At 40.8% G+C, this 20,737-nt stretch overlaps 1 protein-coding gene across 1 annotated transcript in view; it reads right to left on the minus strand.

The window, feature by feature from the left end:
* The window catches only part of LOC140542277 (uncharacterized), a 97,819-nt gene that overhangs the window by 42,181 nt on the left and 34,901 nt on the right, over positions 1–20,737 (minus strand). The window contains exons 7-8 of the mRNA XM_072665194.1: positions 15,646–15,768; positions 8,529–8,780 (exon numbers count right to left, since the gene is read on the minus strand). Of these exons, the coding sequence (XP_072521295.1) occupies positions 8,529–8,780; positions 15,646–15,768 (375 nt within the window). The remainder of the gene's footprint in view (positions 1–8,528; positions 8,781–15,645; positions 15,769–20,737) is intronic.

Genomic DNA, 20,737 nt, shown 5'->3' on the forward strand with positions numbered 1-20,737 from the left:
GAGCTCGCTTAGTTCTGATCCTTGGAGCTACTTTGATCTCCTCTGACAGATAAGGTGTTTGCTCCGGAGCCTAACCCCTCCACTTGGAGAAAATCCAGTTCATTAAAACAAGGGGCTTTCAGGAACGATGGAAGGAAAGAAAAAAAAAAAAGGGGGAGCGAGGGAGGTTGGGGATATTTATGGTTAAAGAAGCACAAGCGGTTCGGGATTTATAATGATCTTCTCATGTGAGTTTGGGGGTTTTATCTTGGCCCAGTGAGCAGGGATGGCAGCAGGAGGATACAGCTGCTGCCGGATCACAATCCAAAACCAATCCGGCCTTTGTTCGGCTCAACACCAGCGGATTCCGTTTTACTGTGACAGAAAGCAAGTGATTGCAGGGTTTTTTTTCACAGTGCAGCGGTGACAGCTTCTTTACTGTACTATTCTGTGGCTTCCTCCCTTAACTAGAGTATATTTTTTTATGTTGGTAGAGGATTTCTTTTTTTAAGATCCACAGGATCCATTGATAAATCTTTATTTTTAAGACTGTAGACTAGTATGCAGTATAGGTCGCATAGTCCAGTCTTCTAGCTGACTAATAAATCCACTAGGCTGCACAGTAGGCAGCAGCTGCCTGGTCAAGGGCAGTGCATAAATACAGTGGCGAAAAATCTACTCCACTGCAAGCTGGATAAGGTCATGCTGAAACTCATGGTCTTAACAGGCATGTTCCAAGTTTGCTGAAAGACATCTAACTGACGTGTAAAATGACCAATCGCACACTGTTTAGTGCAACATTTTAAAACTCTTCTTCACGCAAGTTTGTTTGACTCATTTACATTTACGAGGATCTTTTATTTAAGCTTTACATACGGATAGCATAGACGATTTCCATTTCAGTGACTGGACCTCGCTCTGAAAGGCTCACTGAATGGTTTGCCACTAGAATTTAGCTTTATCAGCAATCGTTTGCTTCCCACTGTACTGATCAAACCTGTGTACGAAGGCATGGTTAACCAAAGCCAGTTTAAATTCTTAGTGGGAGGTCAGATTCTGAGAGCTGTGGTCATTTTAGCATGTAGTTTATTTTAAACAGTCTGTATATGTCTATGTGGAGAATGGCTGAGGCTGGAACCTGTACATGAGAAACAGTGCAGAATCTAGGACAGTGGTTCCCGACCCTGGCCAGCACATTCTCGTGTTTATCCTGCTCTCAACACTCCTGATGCAGGTAATTAGCTAATTAACAGGCCCTCCCTGAGGTGGAGGTGGTGTGTTGGAGCAGGAAACCACTCAAATGTGCAGGGCAGGGGCTCCTCCAGGACCAGGGTTGAGAAGCACTGCTCTAGTTTGTGGGAGGAAGATCCTACTCAAAAACCTACTTGAGCCCAGAGTAACATGCAGTAGAACTTGTAGAATGTATCAGCAAGGGGAATGGATTTTTATAGGCTTAATTAATCTATTTTTAAAAATGAAAATTTTTAGAAAAGTGAGAGCAACTGCAAAGCAACCTAACACAATTAAACAAAACTCAATCAAACGTAGATTCATTTCCACAAAAATACACTATATGGACAAAACTATTGGGACACCTGCTTATTCATTGTGTCTTCTGAAATCAACAAAAGCAGGGGAAACTCTACTCTAAAAGCTCTCTACTAGATTCTGACGCATGAGTTGTGAGGACTTGATTGCATTCAGCATTGAAGAGCATAAGTGAGGTCAGTAGCTGAATATATTCATTAGAAGGAGTGGCCACAAACATTTGGACATATAGTGTATACTTGATTAGAAGTAGAATACGAAATCTCCTAATGTGAATATACTTCAAGAAAATCCCTAAAAAATGTTCTTGCAACTGAATAAACGGATGTAGTTTCAACCCATCTCCGCTTATATGATACATAGGTGCTACAAATGGCGATACCATAGAAGACCCACTTCTGGTTCCTTAAAGAGCCATTCATTTTTAAGACTGTCACTTATAAAACATGAAGACGGCTGAAACCTAAATAGTAGGAAAGCCTCTATTACAACTCCCTCTTTGCCCTTGTAGAAGGCGATGACTAGAAACTTTGGACGTTGCCTCACTGGGAAGACGATAAGTGGATGTGGAACTTCTCTGTCAGACAGTATATCTAACCCTCGTCTTCACCTACAGTCTTCACTGTGAACCTTCAGCACACCTGCTGGGAGTCAATCACAATTCGTTTCCTCCTCCGTCTTTTCCACCCTCTTCTCATCTTTCTTTTTCACACCCTCTTTTTTTTTTGTCGCAGCTCAGCGGTAACCATCTCAACAAAAGGAAGACGGACCAGTACAGCAGTTCACGGTAGTGTGTATGAAAAATGGCAATGACACACATCATTCGTTTACCCTGATTCTAGTCGAGGCTTCCCGCAGCTTCACCCAGAAAGGGAGATAGCTCATTTAGATGCCATACAGAGGGAGCAGGTGTTGAAGCTTCAGGCTAGCTTAACATCAGCTAATGCACCCCGAAACCCCCGCAGGCAAAATCAACAGAATATTCCACACACAAAAAAAAAAACCCTTCAACATCAGCAAAGCAAATGAGCACAGAAGTGCACCACGCACATGTAAAAAAATCAATTTGCACATGCTGAGGATATTCAAATAAATCTGGCTTTATAAGCTGGTTTGAACACAGTTCTCTTTTAAGTGTGGTAGTTTCCTCTGTCCATCAATGCAGCAATTAGGGAAGCTTACCAAAATCAACATTGAAACATTTTTAGAGGACCAGACATTGATTTCAGGAGCATAAGTGATGTTACAGTGAAATAACAATCTCACATACAATTATTTTAATATATCTTATATAACTTAATTTAAATATTTGTGTAATTTGGCTGTGCTTAACAAACAACTATTTTTAAAAACATATTTAGAAATCATTAAACTGTTTTATTTAAAGGTAAAGAGGAAATCAACATCACACCACTAAAATCCACCAACAAAGGAGTTCAAATAGATGAACTCACAGTGGACTGCTTTTATTATTTAAAAATGTTCAGTATTTAAAAAAAGTTTCAGTATTGCTATTGCAATGTGCACATGCACAATAGTCACACCAAAGGTCATGACAATGGATGTCAAATGATATTTTTTTTAAACTTTGCTGCTTGATACAAAAGAAAAATTCACACTGTTGTTATTTTCCATCACACATCTACCAGAGGCAGATTACATCTACCTGGTATTGCTAATTTTACTCCAATACTGGATACAAAGAGCGCTGGATAACTGATTTCTGGTGAAACAAGGTGAGAATTCCTGCATTTTTAAATATCACAGAACATCTAAATATTGCAATTTAGGTCTTTTCCAATATAGTGCAGCTCTAATTTGCAGTTACAGGTACTGGTGAACTTGTACATGAATAATAGCGCAGCCTCTAGGACAACCCTTGCCAGCCCTGGCCAGCACATGTTCATGTGCAATTATGTGCTTGGCTTAAAATCACAGGAAATATATTGTAAACAGCAGTAAGATAATACACTATTCTTTTCTCTAATTTGAGCTCAAGGATGGGTACGTGGGCTTAAGAGGCAGGTGTACCCTACTGGATAAACAAATACCAAAACCAGAACTGTTATATGACAAGATATAGAACATATCATTTCGGTTGGTGAACTAGGCCTGAAAACCTTTCAACATCTCTTCATCCAGTCATTCCACTTTCACCTCTCAATACAGAGCAGATTATTATTATTATAGCAGATTATTATATTACAAAGCAGAAAACTCCTAATAAATTTTTACATAAGACACCTTAAAAATGTTATAAATGACAATTTTATTTCAGTTTTCTTTTCGATGAACTGAGCCTTTGCTCTGTAATGTCTTTCTCTCAGAACGATTCCTTTCCTGTACGTTTTCTCTTCAAATATTAATGAGGTTTAAAGAGCATGGTGTGTGAATACAACATCAAAGCTACACTTACAGGGTCCTTCAAATTAAAATCGAGGTTAGGGAGCCATGTTAGTGAGAGCACTGAAGATCAAACGGGGTTTAGCGGATGGAGGTGCCACATTTCAGGTCTTACACGAGGTTGAAGTCACAAAGAAATTCTCAGAAGTGCGAGGATAAAGCGGCTTATACTTTCGTCTAGAATCCACATGCACTGATCGGCCAGAACATTAGCACCACCTGCCAAATATTGAGTAGGTCCCCCTTGTGCCTCCACAACAGACATGTACTCCATTAAACCTCTAAGACGTCCTGTTTAATCTGGCCCCAAGACTTACATTAGATTGTCCTGTAAGTTGTGAGGTGGGGCCTCCATGGATCACATCAATAAACCCACTTGTCCTTTCTTGGAGCACTTTTGGTAGGTCCTATGCCCTTTATACCAGAAAGACACCCCATAAGACGTGCCTGATGTGTTGGAGATGTTCAGGCCCAGTCATCTAGCCACCTTAATGTGGCCCTCATCAAAGAGGTTCAGCTTCTTATACTTGCCCATTTTACCTGCTCTTCACACATCACTTTCAAGAACTGGCTGTTCACTTGCTAAACAACACATTTACCCCTTGACAGATGTCACAGTAAATAATCAATGGTTTTCAGTTCACCTGTCAGTGGTGTTAATGTTATGGCTCACTGTTGTATATTCATGTTCAAAGGTGAAAGCAACCCTTTTGTAACCTATAAGTCACTGCCTCCTCAAATCTGAAGCTTTAATGCAGGTAAGCTGGACATTTGGCAACATTTGGACATATTTGCCTTTTCTTACAAAATGAATATTATCAAAGACTATCTAATCGTCACCTAAAAGATCATCTCCAAGGAAACACCTTTCGCCTAGTTACCGCAGAGAATGAAATATTCCGCGTAATTACGACGCGCACACACACTGCCACACAACACAATCAACACTGACACCACACTTACGACAGAAATATCAGATAATAATTACTGCAAACACTTCCGTCACTTAAACAAAAGCCACCACCATGCAGTTCTTATCACAAAGCTCCTTCAGATTAGCTCAAGAACAGCCACACAAAGCTTTTGCTGCAAGAAGCGGATGTTGACCTGTAACCTGCGTATCTTGACAGCCAGAGATAAGCCAAGCCCCTTATACCAACACAGTGTAGCTTAGGGCACCCTATTGTGTTCACCATGAGGCACCACAGCAAAGGCACTAGTCTTTATTTCAAGTGTGTTTGAGAAAATGGTTCTGTGGCATAAAATCACATCTGTTATTTCATGTGACCCTGCCTGCTAAAGGACTGAAGCCTTGCCTTGACTACGTTTTTAGATGTGAAAGGTCCAGGACCTCGTGGTGAACATCACAATAGTGATGCTGGGCGAGACTGGCAGCCAGAATGGTAGCTAATGGTAGCTAAGCAATGCCAACAGCCACAGGTAAGCAACGCTAAAGATGGAATAGCAATGCTAATTCTACGGTTACCATGCTGAGTGAGGCCAGTGTCCAGCGTGCTGCTTATGCAGCAGCAGCGATGTTAAGACACTATGGACTTTGATACTTATAAATGCCACGGTATGTATTTACACAACTTCCCATTACATAAATATTTTTAGCACGTAGACTTAACCTCATCTTACCTAAAATTACATCTCCTCTCAGCAGATATACTTGTTGGCTTTGTGGCAAAAGTCTTTAGATTGTGTGAGAAAAGGTCTCTTTCTTGGCAAATGAAAGGCAGTTCTTGTGCAAGTGTGTTTCAATAAAGTTCATCAAAAAAAAACATCAATCTAGTGAAGTACTGATTGAGGACAAACATAAGGGATAATCTTAGAGCAAACAAGCGTGAAGAACAAAAAAACAAATGCTGGAATGATGGAGAATCTAAAATTACAATTTGCAATAGTCAACAGGCCTCCGCAATGCAGCGTCTGCCTGTGGTGTAAAGCTCTGGGCTGTAACTACAGTAAATGTTAATGGAAAACACAGATCAATCAGGGTGCTACTCAGGGAGAGGAAAAACCCCACCGCTGGTGGGCCCCAGCTGTTCTGCCTTTGGATCTGTTTTAATGGCAGGTACTTCAGCCACTCCTGGATTCTAAGCCCATCCTCTTCCTGCTGAGAGCACAGGGGAGTCCACAACAAAGAGTATTCCCCTCTCACTGTTCCTTCCGAGACACTGGGGGGATCCCTTTTTGATCCCCCAGGAGCCCACTATGGAAATGGGCTGCTCTATTCAATCACTCCACTGGAAAAAAAAGCCATTTATCTTCTATTTCAGACCCTGCTGCTTGCTAGCTCTTACTTGCACATTTGTTCTCGCTTGATGGCTAAAATCCCATAATTGAAATCCCGCACAAGCAATTATGCAAATCAGGCACCCTTCGACGCCACCAAAGATCCCCATACATTTCCACATAAAATCTGCTCGACTGTGATTACAATACTTACTGGGCACATGGTTTCTCCATGAGATCCATCATTGCACATAGTCGCTTAGTACTGATTACCTATGGCACCAGGAGGGCATGCTTTCCAAATAACTAATAACAATTTATGTACACACCTCTAAATATTACAATAAATCATGCAGCCTTTTCCTAATACATGGCAGATGGGGCACTTTGTCTGCGCTTTCTCAAAGGGCCACTGTAGGAAGTGGGAACATCTATCTTGTGCACATGCTGGTGGCACACCATTGGATGATCTCTCTGGCTGGAGCTGTGTGGTTTGGATCATGGCTGGGGGAATGATGGATGACCTGCACTCTCTATGAAGTTCTTGGTATGTGCATCACCGTTCAGTCAGAAATAGGTGCTTGGTGTGTGGACACTCCACCCGGCCCATCATTGGCTTCTAGCTTCACTGCTTACAAGACTAAAAGGATCCCATTAACAGATGGTTGTCATTTTTTCTGATGTCCTGGGAGAGTGTCTCTAGGCTATAAATACCATTTACTCGTTATACATTATATGGACAAAAGTATTGGGACATCTACACATTACATGCACAGGAGTTTCTTATGACATCCCGTTCTAAATCCATAGGCATTTATATGGAGTTTGTTCCCCCCCCTTTGCAGGTTTGGAACTTTGTCAGCAGAGCCTTGGAGACATTTACGCACCTCAGCTCTCTGAACTCAGTGAGCTCTTTAAAATAATTGAATTCAATGATTAAGAGGTGTGTCCCAATACTTTTGTCCATATACCTTAGTTTTAAAAACCCATGTGAAATATGATGTATAATAGGTTTTATCTTTACCTGTTTTACCATTTCTTATTTTAGCCTCTATTGCTAACTAGCCTATAGCTTCTGTTGTCATACTAATTCAAAATATTGCATCTGGTGTAAAAGGAAAGCATTAATATTGTATACTAATTATTGTGGAGGCCTTTACTGAACTCATTAAGCATGCACAAAACATTTCAATTCAGGCTTAATTACCGCAACACAATTTTGGATAGTGTTTTTTTGATACCAAACCATCAGTATAAGCCTAAATACAGAAGATTTCACTCAGTATTTCTGTAAGAAATTAAGAATGTGGCTATATAACAAACTCCGAATTGCAATGTGATGTGTAACCCTTTCTCCTCATTTCTCCTCAAGTTGGAATTCTAAACAGCGTCAGATTTCATTATGCTCCGTCACAAGTGGATAGCATATCATTTCAATGAGCGATGAATAATGCACGTCCCTAAAGCCCCTGGGTCTGGAGAGGGACTGAAGATGCTGTGGGGGGAGGAAGAGGGGTTAATGTGGGTCTGACTGCTTCATCCTTAGGGCCGCAGATGAGCTAGTCCAAGGGGAGTCGAGAGCTGAGCAACGGCCCAAATGCTTCCTTGGTTTCTCCCAAATCACTCCAAGAGTAGTCAATATGTCCAGGGCCAGACACATGCAGAGAGCTCAATGCCCCTGTGTGACTCATAGAGATTAGGATGGAGGATGAGGTGAACTGGCGGCTAGTCAGAGGTGAGATGGGGGTAATGTGTAGGACAGGAAACCGTTCTCTCTCTATTCTGTTATAGGATAAAGGATATTACTTCATATAGGAGGGCCGGTAGAGCCTGAGCTGATATATTCTTCTAGCCCTGTAGTAAAATCAATTCTGCTGTTTGGTTATAAGAACAGTACATGAGTATGGACATATAATTAGATAGACTGTCAGACTTCTATTATAGGATATTAAATATAATTATAAAGGCTGTGTTAGAAACAAGACTATTTCCCTGCACTGAATTAGCAAAAAACATGCCATTGTGGTTACCTGACCACAGCTACAACTCACTCACTTGCAAATTACCAGGCTAAATAACACACTTGGGCGACTCTCTGCAACGTTAGCAGCGATATTTCACCATTTTGCATTCTTCCCTCTGTTCTTCCGCCGTGCACATTCCACTGCCTGGCTTCAGAAGCCCTCATGCAGGCTAATTGTCAAGTACAAATGTATCAGTTTCCAAAACATGGACAACCTCTGTGTCACCACTAGCACCTGAAACATCACAAAGCTTTGAGTTAACAATGGGAGCGCCATTGATGGATGTTCTCCCTGTCACGCAGGACAGGGAGGGCCGGAGGGAGGCGATCTGCTTACCCAGGGCGCCGAGGGTATGATGAGGGACAGGGTCAGGAGGTCTACGCAGCAGCGGTCCAGGTCTGAGCAGCAGAGGCTGGCTTGGTTGAGCAGCCGGGCGTAGATGGCTGCAGGAGCTGGGGGTGTCAGGACTTGCTTGGATGGTACCTTCGGATGGTGGGGATCTGGGTGAGGGGCGAGGATGAGGCCAACGGTCTGCCTTATTCCGTGCAGGTGTTTGAACAGCTGGCTGAGCCTGGACTCCAGAGCGCTCTGCAGGAAGGAGAAGAGGCAGAAAGCAACTGTTAACAGCCATCAAAGAGCAAGGGCTGGACGCAGGTGACTGGTTAAGAGAGGCTGCAGGGGCCCTTGCACCTGTTTGAAAGAGACCGGTTGTGCTGGTCTGAGCTTGCAGAATGTTAGTCAGAGCAGTCAACGGAATAGGGGGCCTCTGTTTGCGGAAAGCTACAAGGTAGCTCAAGGTGACAGGAATAATAACAAAGTCCAATTTGATGAAACCCGGGAGCTGTGAAAACAAGGCTCAAACAACAATGAGCAAAACAGCTAGGGGCGTGGAGGGGGTGGACTTGACTACACTAAAAATCCAAATGTTTGTGGACAATAAATGCATTCAGCTACTTTAAGTTGCACTCTCTGGAGCAGATTAACATGAACTTATGAACATGGAGTAACTATGAGTCAGGGATGAAGTGGGGTGGTGATCATTAAACATCCTGATCTCCCTAAAGCTCTCGTCATTAAAAGCAATTAAATCCTCACAGCAATGCAGTTAAATGCTTTTTTAATACCTTTTTCTTGGGAAAAAACAAATGAATGAGCAAGCGTCCCAATACTTTTATCCATATAGTGTACTTAGAATATTATAGATATCATTATTATATTAAGTAAGAGAGATTTTCAATGACAATACACACTCCAAATAGGCTTTCTTGGAGAAATGCCCTAGAAGAACCACTTCTGTTTTCCTCAAGAACCCTTTAAAGGATGGTTCAGTAAGTTCTAAGCCAAGTTCCAAGTTCCTTCACATAATGTAATCGGCACCAAATAAAGGTTCCTTCTTTTTAGGAGTGTATAAGGAACAAGTACACCTGGAATTGGAAATCCGTTACATAAGCTGAGGTGCCTTTTGTCAGACTTTCTCATGGCACAGTCTCTCATATTGGCTGCACCTTTTCAGCTGTCTTCTTGGTGCGAACCCCTTTGGTGTCGATTCGTTCCGCAGTCTTTCTCCTGCTGCATGTTGGCAGGCTCCCAGAAAACACCCCTGTAAAAAAAACAGCGGTCTTGCCCCTTGACCATGCTGCCAGAGCCAAGAGACTACAGGCCTCATATGCTCTCCATTACAGTGGACTTATGACCAATTTGTAGTGTGGGCAGCCAAAGGCTTGATTTAGTGGGCACACATGGCGCTCCGGCATGGCTGGAATAGGTTTAAGTGTGAAATTATTCCAGATGACATACCTCACCTCCACGCTCACCATATCTAACTGCTTTATAAATGCTAACAGCTTTAAGCATGGGAGCGAGAGCCAGCCCAATACAGTAGGTCCAATATGCAATTGTTCATGGTTCAGTAAAGCTGCAAGAGGATTTACAGCAGGATATAGCAAAGCTAAATATTATTCCGTAATCCCGTACCTAAACCAGACATTGTCTACATCCAAAACATGAGCGATAAATACAATTCAACTTCTCACCCCTTCTCATGTTCTAGACGCAGACTTGCACAGAACTCTACTAGCTACTGAGCTCCTCCAGCATTCCAAAGACGTGATGGAACGTGACTACATCGCTGAGAGACATTATTCGGTAAGGGTCTGAATGAACAATGCTGGCGTATCTCTAAAGTGTACACTCTGTTTGGATAATCCTGACCAAAAAAAAAAAAAGAACATTATCTCAGCTGGAATTCAGAGGGAATAAAGAGTCCACCATTGGAGTAGCGCACTTCGCAGCTTCACACACACAGTAGCAGAGGCTGGGCTTGGCATGCCAAAGGCGAGGGGGAGGAGGAGCACAGGCTTAGAGAGGTGAGGCTGAACACATCCATCTCTACAGCTTTTGGCCAGCAGTACTGAGAGAGATACAACTGCAGACAGCTGCTCCAGCCATATAGGTGAAGGGTGAGGTGTGTGTGTGCGTGCGTGCAAGCGCAAGTGTGAAAGTGAGGGAGAGAGAAAGTCGAATGGGAGAGTCATCATAGACGTTAGGCCTGTCCATCCACATGTGTTTCCCATCTGTCCTTCCATACACACTCATCCATGTCTGCTTTGCTCTGCTTCTTCCTCTGCAATCTCAGTTAGCCGTTCAAAGACTGCGCAAAGACATTCCAAACTCCACGGGCTAATGGTCAACATTACGGTGGGTTATTATTTAAGGATAATATGATCAATGGGTGGACGGAAGAAAGGAAGGAGAAAAGAAATGTAGGGAGAGTCAAAGAGAAAAGAGAATAAGTGAAAGTCAGAAATAATGAAAAATTAGAACAATTAGAGTCAATTAAAACAATATAATCATTACAAGAAAAGAAAACAGAAGACAAGAGACTTGAAAGAAAGATCAAAAAAGGGTGAATAAGACAAAAACTTTCCCCCACAACAGCTGCCCCTAACGTTAACGTTAACATTAGTTAGCAGCATGCCAGCAGACAATCCCAAGAAGTTGGGCTACGGCTACATTTACTTTACAAACCTCATTAATCAATTCCAATTTTTTGGCCATCTTGGAGATTCACATTCATAAATGAAAGTGGCCTGTACCTGTCCGTAGTGTGGCCGGCCAATGTAAACCTAAGGGCCCGTCCACATGTATCCTAAACAGATTTCCCTCCCTCCATTTTCTTCATATTTCTGTTCACATAGAGAAAAAAAAAAAAAAAAAAAAACTGAGCGTCCGACAGAGTCTGATTTAATCAGAAACAGAGTCTCTGATTTAATCGGATTAAAAAGTGCAGGTGTAAAAACACCCGTAGTCCGACAGACAGGAAGTGTATTCAGTTATAATGCAGGTGGCCTCTCAATATTTCAGCTTATATTTTTTTACCACAGATGCTCAGTTTAGCTAACCCTGAACAGTCCGCACTGAAACACTGGGCTCTCCTGAATCCTCTCTTAATGGAACTGAAACAACGCCATCAATTATATTTACAAATCACTCAAACACTAATGAATCTCTGCTAAGTGCTGTAACAGAACCAACAGGACGTTCTACAAATGCAGTGGAAGACAATGAGAATGGATCAGATTAGTTAAGTGGCAGATGCATACAGCTAGAATTCGGTACACCATTCCTAAAGGGTTAACCAAAAACTCAGTCACACCATCATGGTCCCTTCTGCCTATAATGACTTCAACACAGCACCATATGAGGCCTCATTATAATCAGATGTCATCAGAGGTGTGCAAGTGCTGCAGAAACACCCTCTGTTACCACCTCCCAGTCTGACTAAAATTAAACGCGCCACACGTTAAACAGGCCATTATCATTTAAACCCAGAACTAAACAGAGTGAATGGAGAGTACAGTGACTGGACCACTCCCTCAGCTCTGTTAGAGTCTGAATGTCCATGTTCACAGTGTAAAAAAAATAAAAATAATAATAAATCCCATTTAAGAAAATGAAATTTCAGTGATGTTCATTGGAAATAATGCACTTTCTCATTTTCCACAGTGTAAACTGTCTGATGCACAATTGTGCTGCTACAGGCCTGCTGTCTATTATATGTGGGATTCTATTGTCAGATGTTCAAACTGCGAGTGTGCAGCTGTGCTGCAATTCTCCAGGGAAGGTGGTCAAAGGAAAATCCACTTTAAATTCAAATTGCTTCATGACATTCCCTGTTGTTATTTCTTCCACTGTGGAGAATGGGAGGGTGTTGAAATGGGAAAGGAACCTGGAGAGCAATTACTGGTGAAATCTCTCTAGAAGCAGCACAAAGCAAAATAGAGAGAGCAGGGGACAAACCACTTGACCAACACCTTGAAGAGAACATCCAAATCCACAGAAAATATTCTCACAGCATTTCAGTTCTACAGCTATGAATGACTTAGACTATATGTTTGTGGGCACCTCTTCTAATGAATGCGTTCATTGCTGACATAGATGGGCAAATGTGCGCATGCGCACACACACACACAACTTGTCTTGTCCCTTTAGAAAAGTACTGCCAATAGAGTAGGACATTCTGGAGCAGATAAACATGAATCTATTGGCACCATGCCTAATGCCAGGCGTGGGCTAGAGGGGTATAAAGCCCCGCCAGCATGGAGCTGTGGAGCAGTGGAACTATGTTCTCTGGAATGACGGAGCTCCATACAATTCTTTTGGGATGAGTTGAGGAGTTGGAGATAGAGTTGTGATCCAACATCTGACTTCACTAACGCTCTTGTCACTGAATGCAAATCAAATCTTCACAAACAAAATTAAGTACAAAGTCTTCATTGGACAGTAGAGAAAGAAACAATCAATGAACAGGTGTCCCAATACTTTTGTCACAGTGTCGTTTCCCAACCCAACTCATACACTCCTAAGAAGAAAGGTGCTACAAGGGGCACTTAGAGTGATGCAACAGAAGAACCACTTTGGTTCCATAAAGAACCATTTTTGAACCACAAAAATGTGAGTGAAGAACCCTTTGAAAGTTTAAAGAGGTCATTGTAAAGATTCTTCACCAAATGGACAGTTCTTCACGATCACATTGCATTTAAAGATCATTCTTTATGGAACTGAAATGGTTCCTCTACGAGATCTTTTTTTTAAAGACTGTATGTGTAAATGCATATGATTAGCCTTTGAGTTGATGCCCAATAAAGAAGGATTCATGGGTCATTTTCAAAGAAGACACAGGTGGTCTGCGATGAACGCTGACCTTCAACAAAATAAGGAGCATTTTCATCCATTTTCAGAATACACTACATAATAAACCCCCCCACTCTTTCCCCGGCCCAGGGAAACCCACCTCACCAATGATATTCCATGACTTCTAGCGCTTTATAAATATTTCAAATATGTGAAATACCTAGAACATCTCAGGAGATGTCAAGAGAGCACTACAATGCCTTCTAGCGCTCCCTTATATGTGTCTTTTAAGAAAGTAAACATGTTGCAGTCAGCAGCCCAGCCCCCCTTCAAATCCACCAGCTTTGTGCTTCATCCAGAAGGCACTGCATTCCCTTGCAATTTCGGGAGCCTTCTAGATTGCTGCAAGATGATTCGAGTTACTGACTGCCTCAAGCCTTTTAACCAAGAGTAAAGCGCTTTGGGATGGGCCCCAAGAGAGCCAACGCGAAATGAATCCCACACAGTATGCCAGCACATTTCAAGACGAACATTGAGAATTCTGGTGGGAGCGCAGCAGGCAGTGTTTTTCTTTGGGAACAAGATTACAAATTATAGGTTTAATTCTGTACCAGTCACCAGAGAATGACAACTGCAACTGCTGCCCCCCAACTTACAATGAAGTTCGATTGTGAGATAAATGCTAACTGAGCGATTCTTCTGTAGCTGCACATTACTAAGTTGATTAGCATTGAACCACAGTATCGTATAATAAAGCAATAAGCTGTAAGAGACCATGTGTTAACACGGTTATCTGCCTTAGCCGGGCTAAAATCATTGTAACTTTAACGGCCACAAATAGCTAATTAGTTTAATACAATTGTGTGAAAATGTAATATGATACAATGTTCAAGAAATAATAAGGATGTCCTGATGGAGCGTTTTTGTCCCCCAATCCAGTCTGGGTACCTTAGGGTGTGTTTATACTTGTCAGTTCTGGTTTGATTGAAACAAACCCTGGTGCAATTGCTCTGTTAGGGCGTTTTCACGCTAGTACTTGCTTCACAATCTCAGTACGAAGTGTGAAAGCTTTCAAGCCCAGTATCTGAGCCTCCTGAAATCGGTGGTCTGGGGTTTGCTTCAAGTGGACTCTGATGCGGTCTGCTGCAGGTGTGAAAGCTATTTGCTCCCAGCACCACATGTGGGCTTGCGTGATTGGTTAATTTTGTCAGGTGACTGCTTCGACTTATTGCCTATATGGCTAAAAACCTTCTCCTACAAGAATTACTCCTCGTTTGCAGGTATTCCTGCACAATGAAGTGCAATGTCACCCGTTTGTCATTTGAGTGTTTGTAACTAACTACTCTGGTAGATGTTAAGTACTCTAGCTGATGTCAGCCAGATGTTAACCACTCTGACTGAAAGTTCCTCTAGCTGTCCACTAATGAGAAACAGGCTTGTGTAGAAATCCTCATCAGCATCCAACACTGTACTAGTTAGCTGTAGAGTTAGCTGCCTATTCCTGTGTGCTGCTAAACTGCTGTGCTACCAAAGGTTTACTATATGTTTTAAGTGCTGTTCTTCCCTACCCTGCGGTTCACTGATTACCTGTTCATTTACTTTTACGGTTCCTCGAATTATGAAAATTAATAGGGATGCACATCTCTAGTCAGCACCACGGTCAGCACTAGGAATGGGTATTTCTGTACAATTAGATTTATTGATATCATTGAAAATTTTTTATTTATTTTTTTTAAACTACATTTTATATTTTTTAAATACATATTTCATTTGTGTTTGTTTTCCCCAAACAGGGTACAATGTTGACTTATTGGGCTGTGAATGTGATTAAGGTATTGAAATGCTTCAGAAAGGACACTGTGAGCTACAGCATGAAGATCAGAGCAATACTGCCAGGCCTTGTTGTTCTTTACACTTCCATCACGCTGCTTAGAACTATTGGGGCTGGGTAGTGAATCTACTGGGAGACAAATTGATTTTTTGTTGAAACAAGGGTCAAGCTTGAGTTGGGTCAGCAATGTGATCTCAAACAAAGGGAATGGTTACTATTGGTGAGGCTTGCCTCTTGCTGAGGAAGGACACATGTAGTCTTCACTTTACAAACAGTAAAAACTGAAGTATACTGTGGAGAAATCAATGAAGCATAGTACGTTTGCTGTAAGTAACACAGACACAGAATTTTTGCTCTTCGCCCCATCCCCCCAAAAAACAAATTGAGTGTCATCACATGGGGGGTGAAGACAGATGAAGGTTCGGTGCTCAGATAACTCCCTGCCATACGAAACGTATTACCCGGGAGGCTTCGATTTAATGGACTTACCACTTGCTGAAGGTTTAGGTTATTTATCTTGCCATAGCAGAGGTCCAGCAGGGTGGTGGGCTGCTTGGTCAGTTTTGACCCGCTCAGCAGCCAGGGAATGGCCAGGTCCTCCGCAGCGGTCACCTAGAAACACAGCAAAAGCCGATTAGCTTCTCTTCTCGACCCTCGGCTGCTGTCCAGCCTTCACTCTTTGGGCTGCTTCCCTACATTGGGACATCAAAGGAACCGGATTATTGGGACAATACCCAAAGATGAAAGCTTCTTTACTTTCAGTATAGAGGTGCACTTCAAAGGCCAAAGCAACACTTTCTGAATAGAGCTGTGGCTCAGAAACCCGGAATATCAAAGCAAATACACCATCAGAGGCCAATGCCGATTCAGCAGCCTATAAAAAAATAAAAAGATGACCGTTCTACCTTACATCTGCTTTCTAAGATCAATAGCAAATCAAGCATTAGCAAAACTGGGGTTGATTCCTTTTCCTGGAACCTGGCTATGAATGCTACAAATGAGAGACAACAGAGTTACGTTTCATGCAAGAATAGCTTTCTACCAAAAGTTATTGATGATGATTTTGCTTGTGTCTCCTTTGCTTGCACAATGAAAAATAAAGGCAGAGAGAAAGAGAAGTGGCATTTTTAGTACAAATGCAACAATAAAGAAACTGTTTTTGGACTAAGACACAAAATATTTTCAATACAGAAGGGGGAAAAAGTGTCTGTATAATGGTGCTTTCATTTCCTTTGCAGACAAATAAAAACACTGATATTTTATAATAGATTGGTTTCTACAGTTCTATTTATTTACTATTTTATTGCTTTCATAAATAAAATCATGGTCAATATAATTAGGCTTTTTAACAAAATCCTACTAACATCTAACTGTAAACAGATTTCTACATTTCTACCACATTTTTCTAAATAATGTCAATTAATTAATATATGATGTAAACCTAAAGTGATCTTATTCAACAGTGGTCCATGTAATTGGGGCAGGTAGTCTTAGCGTTATTGAAATGGAGATGATGTATTTAACTGAACCACAGGGGATGTGGAGTGTTATTTTACTAGAACCACTTGCCTGGAACGCTGTGGCAGTAAGTTACTTTAAAGGGGGTAAATATTTATGCAATCACTTATTTCACTACATATATATTATGTCATAGAAGTTACTTTATAAAAACCACCTTGACATTAAGGATGTTTTTGTTTAAAAAACAAAAAAACAAACTAACAAAAAAACTGTTAAAAAGCCAAATTACATTGACCATGATTCCATTTTTAAAGGCATTAAAATGGGAAGTATCCAAGAGGTGAATCTAACAGTACTCACAGTGGTAGAGCACAAATTCAATATAAACTGTCTATTGTAGGACAACTGGCATACTGGAAAAAGAATAACAACGTAAATAAAACAATGTAAAAAAACAAGAGCAAGTTTTACAATCCAAATCAAATAAATTTCACAGTATTTTCTGAGTTTCTTGAGTAATGCTGTTTTTCTTTCTAAAACTAGCACGTTCTTAAAGAATATTCTCAACAAAAAAAACTAACAAATGTCAACTTTTTCCAAACAAAATGACTCAAACTACTGCAGAAATCAAATCACTTCGCTCAGAAACACACACAGTACATGGCTCTTCATGTGTACTATAATACACACACACTATATATATATATATATATATATATATATATATATATATATATATATATATATATATATACACACACATAAGAACACAAAGGGCTGTGGTTGATTGATGACCTAATGTATTAAGGGGTATCTTAAACGCACGTGATCTATAAATGGTTAAAAGTCCTAAAAGGCTCTGGCTGGACTTTTACAGGCACAAATGGCAAGTAGCCTACACACCTCACCGACCAGAAATCCGACTTTTTGTGGACTATATATGTTGGCCGAGAGCCATTTGAAAACCAGCTTTCGCGGTATCTACACTGGACGATTAAGAAACGGTTATCAGTTTGACTCTGTGTGAAATACTCCCACACTTCAGGTCCACGCTGGCGATTATTGTGTAGCTGCAGTTTGCAGCTCCGGATTCATCCACGCTTTCATTAGGCGCGGCCATCTTTGCGACGCATCGACGCACGTTATGCTAATCGACGTCATTTCGTAATCGATTACGTCGATGCGTCGCCCCAGCCCCAATTCTAATACATTCATAATCACATAAATGTGCATACTAACACCTCTGAAGAAGACAATGAGAAAGAGAGAGAGCTAGACCGAGTGGGAGGGAGGAGAGGCACAGAAACAGAGATAGAGAGGAAAACTAAATGAACCTGAATGCTTGACAGTATTCCTTTGGGGGAAATGTGCAATCTAAATCTAATAGTGAACCTGCTCCCCATCGGTGCCCTCGGCTGACCCCTACTTATGTTCAGGATCAGGAAGGAAAACAGGCTATAAGCCCTGACATTTCCAGCACTGCCCACAATGAACATTCTCAAAATTTCGATAACCTTCTTCCACACTTCTCCTGACGCAGTTCATGAGCAATATAAATCAGCTGGTTAAGGCATCCGAAACGGCTTATGTAATAAGCTTGTGCACTGAAAATTCCAGTTTCAGTGTTCGTGAGGAAATCAAACAGAAAAGTGCTCAGTGTGACCTGTGCACAGTGATCATCATATCTGACTCGGTACCCAATGATTCATTTCCCCTCATTTTTTACTACTGATAGCGAGTATCGGTATTGGACAGGTACCTGCCGAGAAATCATATAACAGATATCAGACAGAGATATCAATTACCTGCTCAGATTTAGTCGACTGAAACATTGCAGATTTGCTTGTATACCCGTTTACATATCACAGCATAAGCAAAGTAATGCAAGTTACATTAGAACAACTGTAGCCACATGCAGTAGATATCCAGCTGGATCCTCTGGACTGGTTCTATGTTGGGAACTGGTCCTATGTTCAGTTTTGATGTGTGATGTGCTGAATATTTCAATCCATGTCTATTTTGACCTTCTCTATTTAATGTACGAGTGATGTCATTATGGCCACCTCCCCTACCTTATAAATATTTTATTGAATGTTCTCATTTATTACAATTTATTCCTAATGTATGTTTTTTATATTTAAACAAAACATTGACCAAAAAAATGGCCAAACACTGCAGGTTTGTTGACTGTACAGGTACCATGAAATTTATGTCCTGAAATGGCCATAAAATGTGATTGGTTGGCATTTCACCTAAATATTACTATGCTAATAGTACGCCAAGTAATGGCAGAATGTAATTAAATAATGAATAATAACAAATATACTCAAGGTGGTGCTATACAATAAAATAGTAATGTAAATAGTATTTATAATAAGATTTTATATAGCAAATAAACACTGTGGAAGGGTCATACAGGAAACTTGTCACTATGCACTGTCAAACTGCCCTGTCGCAACACAGAAAACTAACTGCCAGTTATGTTACATCAGCTAACTAGAACCTACACTGACTAGCATCACCCAGAGATAGATATTTATGCTCTAGAACTCCTGGCCACAGATGTTGTACTGAAATAATCTCCTAATAATGTGGCCTAGACGATGAGGGAGCCTAGATGCCTAGATGACTCCACCACTTAGGAGCCTAATCTACTAGTGGTCTATTTTGCTACATATGGCCAAAGTAGGTTTAAAAAACTGACCTCAAAAAAATACTTTTTGAGATTGTCCGGGCGCTTAGTGGCTGCCCAGAGGTGTCTGCTCAAGTTTGAGAACTGTTGGCCTAAGCAAATTCACTTTGATTAGTGATTAACTGTTAGTTAACACTCCATCACTTGTTGGCTCATCTGCACAGCCTAAGGCGTCCCGGGACAGTAAAGAGTAAATGGGAGCTTCTTTGGCATTGTGGTTTAGTCTGTTTTTAACGACTGCTGGCGCTTTAGGTTGGAAAGAAAAGCTCTTTGGCTGTCGGCTTGGTAATGAGCAGAAACGTATTCTGCGAAGCGCAGCTCACAATGATGATGCCTGCGGCTAGTACATTCTTTAGCAGCAAGCCAGATAACTCTCCAGAACCACTATTCAGGGCAGCTATACAGCAGCGGCAGCACTGATCTCAACAAAATTAGCAGTGTGGACACCTGTGGGACAGTCATAGCAATGCACGCAGTCTTAAAACATAGCTTCCCAAATAGTTCTTATATATACACACACACACACACACACACACATACACACACACACACAGTATATATGGATATATGGTTCTAGGGGGAAAACATGTAGACGGCCAGTCATAAAAAATAAATAAATAAATAAATAAAGGTTTTTTGACATAATTTAATTCAATTGAATTTATTTTAATGACATTTTCTATAATCATTTTTATAATCATAATCATTCAAATATATCCGTCTGCTACAACTGTAGCTACCAAATGCATTACAAACTGGGAGCTTACTAATACAAATTGTTGGGAAAGTAATAAATAATGCTGATGCAGAGAGATCACCTAATAGTTTTGCTCTTTTGTGATATAATACATCACCAAATAAAGCCAGTCAAATTCATTTCAAACATCCATTTGACTCATATTTAAAACACATATTTGGTGACATCCATTTACAATTCAAACAATCACAAATACACTGTGTCCAAATGTTTGTGGACACCGCTTTTAATGAATGCATTCAGCTACTTAATGTTGCACCTATTGTTGACACCAACATGCAAATTTCTTTGCAAAAACTGCCAAAATGAAGGAGGAATGAATAGAAGTGTTACCTCCCAGTTCACCTTAAAAATATATCCTATTTACCAGGCTATAACTCTAACTTTATACTCCAACTTTATATGTTCTTAAATGAAAATGTCATTTTAAAGGATGGTTTACAAAGTTATAATGTTATTTCTTTATATTACATAGTTGTGGTTTTGGTCCTTGGCTCAACACAAACACTGCACTCAAGCTTGGAATGGGCACCCCATGTATAGTTACGCCATTAGAATTTTCTGATGTAATTATCAAATGATCATATCATATTATCATTATGTTCTATATATTTATATTCTTTTTTTCCCTTTTTTGGTTTCTCCCTGTTTGTTTGTACCACTTTTATTAT

This window comes from Salminus brasiliensis, chromosome 20 (assembly GCF_030463535.1).
Source record: "Salminus brasiliensis chromosome 20, fSalBra1.hap2, whole genome shotgun sequence".
Classification (NCBI taxonomy): domain Eukaryota; kingdom Metazoa; phylum Chordata; class Actinopteri; order Characiformes; family Bryconidae; genus Salminus; species Salminus brasiliensis.